Raw genomic sequence first — 10,808 nt, 5'->3', positions numbered from 1 at the left:
ATTTGATTTATTAATGTTATCATGAACTTATGTTTTGAAGTCTCACTGTTAATGTAGTCTGCATTCATTTTCGAGACTCCCCCTTCTGGTGAAACATGACACATAACACACAACGGCTGTGTTGAGAAAGGCATACTACTCTTACTATTTCACTATACATGTTGTATGTACAATTATATTGTTTCATAAAAAGATACTGTGCAAAATACAGAAAGCGAGCATTGCAATCCATATATTCGCTATGAAATAAATGAAAATAATGGAAATAAACACTACCGTTCAATCACTGGGGTCAGAGAGAAATTAATACTTTCATTCAGCAAGGATGCAATAAATTGATCAAAAATAAATAAATGTATAATGTTACAGAAAAATCTTTTTCATGAATGAATCCCGTTTCCACAAAAATATGAAGCAGCATTACTGTTTTCAACATTGATAATGAGAAATGTTTCTTGAGCAGCAAATCATCATATTAGAATGATTTCTGAAGGATCATGTGACACTGGAGACTGGAGTAATGATGCTGAAAATGCAGCTTTGATCACAGAAATAAATTATATTTTAACATATATTACAATAGAAAACAGTTCTTTGAAATAATAATAATATTTCACAATATTACTGATTTTACTGTATTTTTAATCAAATAAATGCAGGCTTGGTGACACTTAGAGGCTTTTGCATCTGAACTCTTCATATATATATATATATATATATATATAAGCATTATTGGAGATATATTACATGAAATATATGTAGAAATTGTAGTGTATAAAGAAACAAGCAGAGAATTTGTTAAGAAAAGATCTTTTTTATTTCAAACACTTCTTATCCTGAGACATAGTTGTCCCTTTTTTGTTCTGCAATTATTAGTGTGCAAATTCCAACACAAATAAAATTAAAAAAAGATAATAAATAAAAGCCATTTTTTGTTATTTACAATTCAGCAGATTACATTACCAAACAAAAAAGTGTTTTCATATAAACATAAAAACCAGTCAGCACAAAAAGTAGTCGGGAGGAGATCATGGCATTCGGTCTAAGTCTAGGTCCACATCACGATCTGTACAAACTCTGATCCATGCAGGAGACGTCGAATGTGACGAGAGCCTGTCGGCTCAACACAATAAAGTGTCTGACGGGGAAAGATGATATGGCACCAAAAACACAGACACCAACACCGTGATCAAGTGCACATCGCATTCGGGATCATTAACACAGACAAGCATTGGGTTTAAGGACACCTCGAGGAGAAGATTACAGCGTTTAGCGCTGACTGATGCATCATGGGATTTGGCTCTGTAAACCAGTGATTGAGAGTAGACTCTCCGGGTCATAATGGTCAGACGGGGGAGGCTGGGGTACAAAGTGAGCATGTCTAGCGTCAGAGGTCACCACAAGAGTGGACAAACACTGCTGTGGACAGGAGGAGGCCAAAATAGCATTGTTTTTTATGGCACCGTATCGACCCTGCAGTGACTAGCAGTGGTTGGTTAGTATGCTAATAAAACATTTCCAGTTAACCTAGTTAATTCATTCAGTGTTCATTAAAAAATCTCAAACTAGCACATCCTTTCCAACAATCACACATCTACTGCATATGGTAACACTTCACAATACGGTTAAACATCAGTTAAGTTTGAGTTTCTATCTTTATTTCTCTCTACACCTTATTGCAACTCTCAATTCAATGAGTTTTTATTTCTCATTATTGCAATTGAGACTATTCAGAATTGTGACTTTATATATTTTTTTCAGAACTGATATGTAAACTTGCAATTGTGAGTTATAGTCTGAATTGCGAGATAAAACGTTTTGAGAAAGTCGCAATTGCAAAAAAAAAAGAAGTAGGCCTAGTGCATGTTTATATCTCGCAATTTAATAAAGTAATAAAGTCAGAAGAATGGCGACTTTATATTTCGCAATTTAGACCGTTTTTTTCAGAATTGCGACTATATCTGAGATATAATTGTGAGATATAAAGTCGAAATTGCGAGATAAAGACTGCAATTAATCTGTAAATTATACACTTAACTAGCAATTTATCTGTTTTGAGAGTCGCAATTGCAAAAAAAGTCTTGTTTGAGATATTGTTGTATCTCATTATTGCAATTGCGCCTATTCAGAATTGTGATTTTGTATATTTTTCTCAGAACTGAGTTATAAACTTGCAATTGTGAGTTATAGTCTGAATTGCGAGATAAAACATTTTGAGAAAGTCGCAATTGCAAAAAAAAAGAAGTATTGCAAGTTTATATCTCGCAATTTAATAAAGTAATAAAGTCAGAAGAATGGTGACTTTATATTTCGCAATTCAGACCGTTTTTGAGACCGAGATAAAATCTTGCAATTGCAAGTTATAAAGTCCAAATTGCGAGATAAAGACAATTGCAATTTATCTGTAAATTGTACACTTAACTGGCAATTGCAATTTATCTGTTTTGAGTCGTAATTGCAAAAAAATTCTGAATTGTGAGATATAAACTTGCAATTGCAAGTTATAAAGTCCAAATGATGAGATAAAAAGAATACTCACAATAGATATGCACAATTTTGAAAATATAGACCCAATAACAAAAATAAGTATTGCTAGTTATTATCATGTGGATATATCTCGCAATTCTGACTTTATTTCTCAAAATTGCAATTGCGACTTATCAGAATTGTGAATTATTTTTTTATACATATATTTTTTTAAGTCAGAAGAATGCCGACTTTCTATCTCGCAATTCAGACCTTTTTTTTTTAGAATTGCGACTATATCTGAGATATAATTATGAGATATAAAGTCCAAATTGCGAGATAAAGACAATTGCAATTAATCTGTAAATTGTGGATCTGTGAATTGCGGTTTTGAGTCGCAATTGCAAAAAAAAAAAAAGTCTCAGAATTGTGAGATATAAATTATGAGATAAAAAGAATACTCATAATTGATTGATTTATATCATGTGGATATTTATCTCACAATTCTGACTATTTCTCAGAATTGCGACTTTACATCTTGCAATTTAGATATTTTTCCCTCAGGATTATGATAAACTCGGAATTCACTCTTTTTGTTCTTTTTTTCTCAATAGCAATTTATCTCACAATTCTGAGTCGCATTTGCAAAAAACGAAGTACTGCAAATTTATCTCTCCCAATTTTAAGAATTTTGATAAGACAGAATTTATTTTATTTAAAATAAAAAGATCTGCTAATATTATTTAATGGACCTGAGCTAACATCAACAGATGTCTTTTGATCAACAAATGTTAACAAACAAAGATATTAACGCATTAACTTTTACTAACTGAACCTTATTGTTAAGTGTTACAAATATTAGTGTTTTTTTGTTAGTTTTTTTGAGGGGTGTGTGTGTGGTGTACAACAGATACTTTCTGTTTTTAACCCGATCACGTCCTTTCAAGTCACATCAATTCAGTAGTTTTGGAAAATAAATAAAAAGCTACCAAAAACACATTAAAACAAGTCAACTCCAATTTCCCTTTTCCTCTCTGTGCAAATTTTTCCTTTTCACACGAGAATACAAATGCAATCGAGACACATAATAGTAATAGATTATTAAATCTCATGGAAAAACTTCCCTGTTGTCTCTCTCATGGATGAATCCCAAAGCCAACCAGTGTGTTTAGTCTTTCTCGGGGAGAGTGATTCACTGCAACTTAAACGGTAGAGAAATTACATGATTCAGAGCGAATGGCGTCCGGACTGCGTCACACAAGTGTCCATTCTTGACTGTATGAGCACCTGCTCAGGGCTAACCGGACTGCTAAACTACTAATCTGGCTCGTTGACCAAACAGTTAGAAAAATCAGACTTGTGATTTTAGTATCAGGGTGAATGAAGGAGTGAATCAAACCTGACATTCCAGCAGTTTTAGGTTTGTTAGCCGATAAAGAGCAAGCCGGACTGTGTGAGTAAAGGGTTCACGAGGTCAGTTTGGAGTAACTCGGAGGCGAGAAGCGTCGTCGCAGGTATTTGAGGATGTAGAGGGGCAGGCAGCTGACCAAAGTGATGGCTGTCACCTTCCACACAAAAGACAGGGTGGCGATGAAATATACATCTGTGAGGGACACAAATAAAGGAACTGTTAGAGCCCATCTCCATTAGGATACTGTCAAACATCTGCTCATGCTGGACTCACTCTCAGACGGCGAATACATAGTCTGTTCACAGACTCTGAGTCATACTGCACAAAAGTGCCAAAGAGTTCCTTCATCTGGCAAGCTCTAATCGGATTGGCTGACTTTAAGCAATTTCCAGGAGTTAGTGAGAAGGTTCATCCATTTAACAGGAAACAGTGACATGTTTAAAAGATTTTAACGAATCTAGAAAAGTTTGCCAGGTTAGTGGCATCAAATCTTTAAAGTCCCCCTGTAGTCAATCATTTGATCCCTTAAAGGTGCCATCTGTCAAAAAAAATCTAATCATACTCCATATTCCAAACCAGATGGGGGCAGTATACCTCCAGAAAGTGAGATATGCCGCGGCCGCGCGCACTCTCACGTCTTCAAACGTTTTCCACACGATTGACATCAGGTTTAAAGGATTAGTTCACTTTTGAAAAAACTTTTGCTGATAATTTTCTCACCCCCATGTCATCCAAGATGTCCATGTCTTTCTTTCCTCAGTCGAAAAAAAATTAAGGTTTTTGATGAAAACATTCCAGGATTTTTCTCCTTATAATGGACTTCAATGGGAACCAGGTCCAACCGAGGTCCAAACGACAGTTAATAACAGTTTCAGATGCAGCTTCAAATGTCTTTAAACGACACCAGACGATGAATAAGGGTCTTATCATGCGAAACGATCGGTTATTTCAAAACTTATTTCAAAAATGTAACTTTTCTAAGGACAAATGCTAGCCTTGTAATATATTGTGAGGCGCGTTTGCAACGTCACGTAATACGTAATTACGTTCAAAAGGTCACGGGCGACGTAGCCGGAAGTACAGAATCAAAATCGTCCGACATCGTTGTTTTACCTTTTAATTCCTTTTTTGTAAACGGCGTTTGAGTTAGTTTTCACGTTCAACCTATGCGTTCAACTTGTAAACACTCTGACTCTGTACTTCTGGCTACGTCGCCCGTGACCTTTTGAACGTAATTACGTATTACGTGACGTTGCAAATGCGCCTCACAGAATGGAGAAAGGCTAGCATTTGTCCTTAGAAAAGTTACATTTTTGGAATAAGCATTGAAATAACCGATCGTTTCGCATGATAAGACCCTTATTCATCGTCTGGTGTCGTTTAAAGACATTTGAAGCTGCATCTGAAACTGTTATTAACTGTCGTTTGGACCTCGGTTGGACCTGGTTCCCATTGAAGTCCATAATAAGGAGAAAAATCCTGGAATGTTTTTATCAAAAACCTTAATTTCTTGGATGTCTTGGGACATCTTGGATGACATGGGGGTGAGTAAATTATCAGCAAAAGTTTTTTCAAAAGTGAACTAATCCTTTAAGTACACACACCAGCCGTACGAGTTATTCGTGTATTGCAGTTTGGCTGGTGGTTATGTTGCCGGCCCGCATACCGCCTCCCATGGCCGAAACTGGTATTATGACACCTGCCGGGCCGGGGCTAGTAATTTAGCATGCTAATTCAGGCTAATATCTCTGCAGCACTATAACTTGTCATTTTTTTAATGACATCAACAACCCTATTCTCATTCTTTTGATGCGTTTAGCTCATTTTTTTTAATATTTTAACCTCAATTTTTTCACACGTTTTTCACACCTGAAAGTTCGCACCAAGATCCGAACCAAAGTTCACGTTTTGAAACGTTTTAGACTTTCAGGAAGTTTTGCTTTGGCTTCACATTGCAATTATGCGAGCGTACTAAAGAACTTTACGCGACATACTTGCGTCCTGGCATCATCTATGTGGGCTGCATCTTGACATTGATTTGTAAATGGACGTGCGTCTGACGTCTGCGTGTTGTCAAATCGGTGGGTAACTTTGACAGCGTGAATGAACGGACGCATATCGTTGCAACTATATTGTTATTTGTATGGCATAATTACCAGCAGCACCAACTATACATAACGCTAGTTCAAATTCGCCAAATGAACGTCCTCATCGTGCGAATATTTTATCGTCGCCGGCAGGAAAGGAGGAGACGACTGAAAGATGACTTCTTATTATGTCATCAGACCATACTTCAATTAAAAACCTCGCTACACGCATGTGCTACACGGCTCATTTCTCCTGCCACCTTCTGTTTTTTCGGCTTTTTGGGAACCACCGGAACTTCCTGTAAAATGTCTGAAAGTCCGAATCATACAGAAATGCTTTCACGCTAAAAACGAACCTAACCTTTTTTTAGTTTGATCCGGACCGAGACTACCTCTTTTCGTCGGACCACATTTCATCTGTTTGGTCCGGATTGTGGTAGGTTTCACACCTGTAATTTTGATTCTGATCAAACTGAAAAGTCAAAAAATCCAGACCAAACAAGCTACGTGCGAAAGCGCCCTAAAACTCACCGAAATTACATTTAAATGTTGTTTTCTTACGTATGCCTTAAAATAGCTTGAATGTGACCCTACACCCTTGCCTCATTAAGTATACGCACTTATATGAATATGCAAATGAGCCCCGCCTCCACTCACCCACACCAGCTCTGAAATCCACTGGTTGACGATCACACGGTTAACCTGATTGGTTACAAAGTAGTTTGTGATGTCAGAAACACCAGCGATTTCAAGTGTTTTTGATTCACTCACTGCGGATTTAAGGAGAAAAAAAACTCAACAATGGTGTTGACTTGTTAATTTTGCACATGGTTTGTCTTAAAGCATATTAAAAAAACACCACATAGACATATAAACAACATTAAAAGCTTCATTTCCACCACAGGGCGACTTTAAAAGACACTCAAGAGCAGTAGTGGCCTTTGCCATGTTTCACCGCCTCTTTCTTACCGCCGGCATGACGGCCAGAGCTTTTCCACAGTGACTTTCAATGATGTTCAAAGCATTTCTAGAAGAACCACTACTGAATATGGCTGAACTAAACTTCCACTTAAACTTTACACATGCCATTGTGTGGCGTTAACAACATTTGAGCGAGTGGATCAGGTATTTTGAGCTAAAGTGAGTGAATGGAGGCGGGGCTCATTTGCATATTCTATTGTATATAATAAATTAAAAACAAGGATGTAGAGTGAAATTCAAGCTATTTTAAAGCATAAATATTTTTTTTTTCACAGGTAAAACATTTTAAATATGTAATTTTGATTACCTAAGATGATTTTTAAGGGACAAAATGATTGACTGCAGATCAGAAAAAGCTCAAGAACCTATAAAACCAGATCAATCAGATTGCATCAAACAAATTTGACCAATGGCTGCCATTTCAATCTGTATCAGATGGTTGTAAGCAGACTAAATAATCAATAAAACATACATTTGGGATGTACATAACACTGTCAATCCCCTCAATATCCAAAAGTCTTGACTGCTTCATGTCTTCGTCACATGCTCGCGTAAAAGTCTTTCCCATCAACGGTTTTGTTCTATTCTTGTAAATAAAACTTACAATCCCTGCTGAATAATCCTTTGGCTCTTTATTTTAAACATGTATTCCCAGAATTGTATCAAAACGGAGCTTGTGAAATCCTCTTAGACCACAGTCAGGTCAGTAGAAGGAGAGACTCTGAAATGTAAGTTGGCCAAAATGTTTGATGCGATTGCTGGAAACTAGCGTCACACTGCGAGGCCGTCGGTGACCAGTCTTTGTTTAATGTGGTCAGGTGCCACACACCACCGGAGCTGGACTGCACTCGGAGCGCTGCGGTGTCCGAATGCCTCATCAACACAACTGAAAAGACGCTTGTTCGTGCGCTGTGAACGTGAGCCCCGAGATGGTCACAAGTCATCTCCGCCATCATGGATCCATCATCTTCTCTGCCAGGATATGCACAGAGATCCAATTACGAATTCCTCGACGTGATGTTGGTGGGCAAAAGGGAAAATGGTTATGTTGAAGGTCTTGGATGCATTACCAACAGGATCGAAGTTATTTTCGATAAAAGTAGCTAACTTAATGACAACTTGCATTGTCCTCGCACCTTTTGACTTTATCGGTCTATTTTGGGACAGATCATTTTTTAATGATCTTATGCTATGAATGTTTTTTAAAAACTTTAAACACTAAACCAACTTTTTTTAGTTAATGATCTGTAAGAATGGATCTTTATTAAAGGGTTAGTTCACCCAAAAATGAAAATTAAGTCATTAATTACTCACCCCCATGCTGTACCAACCCCGTAAGACCTTCGTTCATCTTCGGAACACAAATAAAGATATTTTTGATTGAATCTGAGGGCTGGATCACTCTTCCATAGACAGCCTGAGGGACTGCCTCTTGACGGCCCAGAAAGTCATTAAAAGAAAAGGTTTAAGTATTCCATGTGCCTACAGTGGCTCAACTATAACTTTATCAAGCGACGAGAATACTTTTTGTGCGAAAAAAAACGTAAATAACGACTTTATTCGACTTTCCATTACTTCCTTATGGGCGCATGCGCGAGAACTGAGACGAGACCGTTCTTCTTCGACTACTTTTTGTTACCGGCTGCTCACCGCTTAGGAGTTTTACCGCCCCCTACCGTATAAGATGACGTACTGCTTGTAAACAGAACGTTTTGCGCCTCCGGCTATATCAGTACGTCATCTTATACGGTAGGGGGCGGTAAAACTCCTAAGCGGTGAGCAGCCGGTAACAAAAAGTAGTCGAAGAAGAACGGTCTCGTCTCAGTTCTCGCGCATGCGCCCATAAGGAAGTAATGGAAGTCGAATAAAGTCGTTATTTACGTTTTTTTTTCGCACAAAAAGTAGTCTCGTCGCTTGATAAAGTTATAGTTGAGCCACTGTAGGCACATGGAATATTTAAACCTTTTCTTTTAATGACTTTCTGGGCCGCCAAGAGGCAGTCCCTCAGGCTGTCTATGGAAGAGTCATCCAGCTCTCAGATTCAATCAAAAATATCTTTATTTGTGTTCCGAAGATGAACGAAGGTCTTACGGGGTTGGTACAGCATGGGGGTGAGTAATTAATGACTTAATTTTCATTTTTGGGTGAACTAACCCTTTAATACCAGTCATTGATTCGAGTAACTTTTTTGACATTTGTCTATAAAGTGTTTTATTTCTACAAAACATGGTGTAGAAACGTCTTAGTGCTGCCCTCTTCAGGTTGAACGGTGGCTACTGCAGTTGAATTTTCCTATTGGATGTTCCGCACTTCGTGACGTACGCAGGTTTCAGCTCACGAGCGGCAGTATAAAAACCAGCGTGTTTCGTCAAAACCACTTTATCGAGTCAGGAGTTGGAATTGCGAGTATTGAAAACGATCAGGATAGAGTGTTTTAGCATCTATTTCGTCCTCTCTCATCTCCATCTCCGCTGGGGTCTGCCCACTTTTTCAGCATTTTTACAAATATTGCCAGTGGGTGGAGTCAGGCTCGGACCAGGGGTTTAGTTAACCTTTAAAAACATTTTAAAAATTTCACCTATTTGTAAATATTATTTTATAAAAAGTGCCGTCACAAAAAAAAAAAACATCTGGTACTAAATAGTTTTTAATTAGCATGACAAAAAAAGAATTGTTGCCTAAAACAATCGAGCAGATAACTTTACACTAAATAATACCATTAAACTAGAAAAATATTAAGCAATTTAAATAAATAAAAATTGTGTATATATTTATAGAAACTAAGCCACAAGGATGTCTATGCAGGTGTTGATGTTGTATTTACCTGTTCATATAAAGGGGCTACATGTACGAAATTAAATATATTAATAACAGCTTGTAACGCAAGTTATAAAACGAGAGCTTTATAATCAAACTGTCATTTTAATTATCTAATTTATTGAGGTAATGCTGTGGAATTGCAGACATATCCACATCCCTATGATCAGATGATTTGTTAACTTCTGTTTTCTCACCGCTGTCTTTGTTGTGTGATTCTTTTATTATTGAGAAGAAAATTGCACAGCATATATTTACATATTCATCAGACATACGTATGCGAGCTTACGTGTGCGAGCAATACGCATTGTGAAAACAGCTGAGCTACTGGCACGTGTGCATTTAAAATAACATAAATATCTGAATCCTCAATTGTTTTTCTTTGTAAGAAAGTGTTTAACTCTTCAAATTAAGAAGCCCTCTGATCAACACAAAGACCTTGGCCAGGGTAGCATCAGTGCAGCAGGAAATGAGAGCAGGCTTGTGGTATTTCCCTCCGCAGTGAGCCGTGTATAGCGCTGTATAGCGTCGTATGAGAGAAACGGGCCACAGCGGGCCTGGAATGCTGACTGAGGCAGATCGTCACATTTTATGCTACCAGATTTAACTCTCTCTGGGGGAAACAGTATTGGTTTTGGGGAATGTGGCCACATTTTTTACCTGGATACGTCCAAATTCTGACGTCAAGATCGCTCAATAACAACAGGATTTCATGACGATAATAGGATATAAAGCAATAGCAAAACCTTGACCAGAAAGCATAGATGCAACATATAACATCACTAAAAGCACAACCATTAATCACACACACCACAAAACTATTTGCTAAATAAAGTGTGTTAAATGCAAAAAGCGATTAAGGCAAGACAAGCCCAGGTGAAAAGGGTAAAAATATCTATAATATCACTAATAGATATGTTGTTTTGTCGATTTTTGCTGCCTTGTCGAAAAATGCTACCGTAGCGCGAATTGATCACAGAAAGTCGTATGAAATACAATTATAATACAATTCTAAGTTATGAGTAGCTACTGTATACTGTAGACTA

General features: G+C 37.4%; 1 protein-coding gene across 1 annotated transcript in view; it reads right to left on the bottom strand.

Annotated features, from left to right (window-relative positions):
• Nucleotides 1–794: 794 nt before the first annotated feature.
• atp9a (ATPase phospholipid transporting 9A) overlaps nucleotides 795–10,808 on the bottom strand; it is a 52,371-nt gene continuing 42,357 nt past the window's right edge. The window contains exon 28 of the mRNA XM_039652659.2: nucleotides 795–4,069. Within this exon, the coding sequence (XP_039508593.1) occupies nucleotides 3,933–4,069 (137 nt within the window). The 3' untranslated portion in view covers nucleotides 795–3,932. The remainder of the gene's footprint in view (nucleotides 4,070–10,808) is intronic.

The sequence above is a fragment of the Pimephales promelas genome, chromosome 20 (assembly GCF_988280905.1).
Source record: "Pimephales promelas chromosome 20, fPimPro1.hap1.1, whole genome shotgun sequence".
Lineage (NCBI taxonomy): Eukaryota > Metazoa > Chordata > Actinopteri > Cypriniformes > Leuciscidae > Pimephales > Pimephales promelas.
Note: the sequence above shows the minus strand (reverse complement) of the source record. Positions and strands in the feature narration are given on the sequence as shown.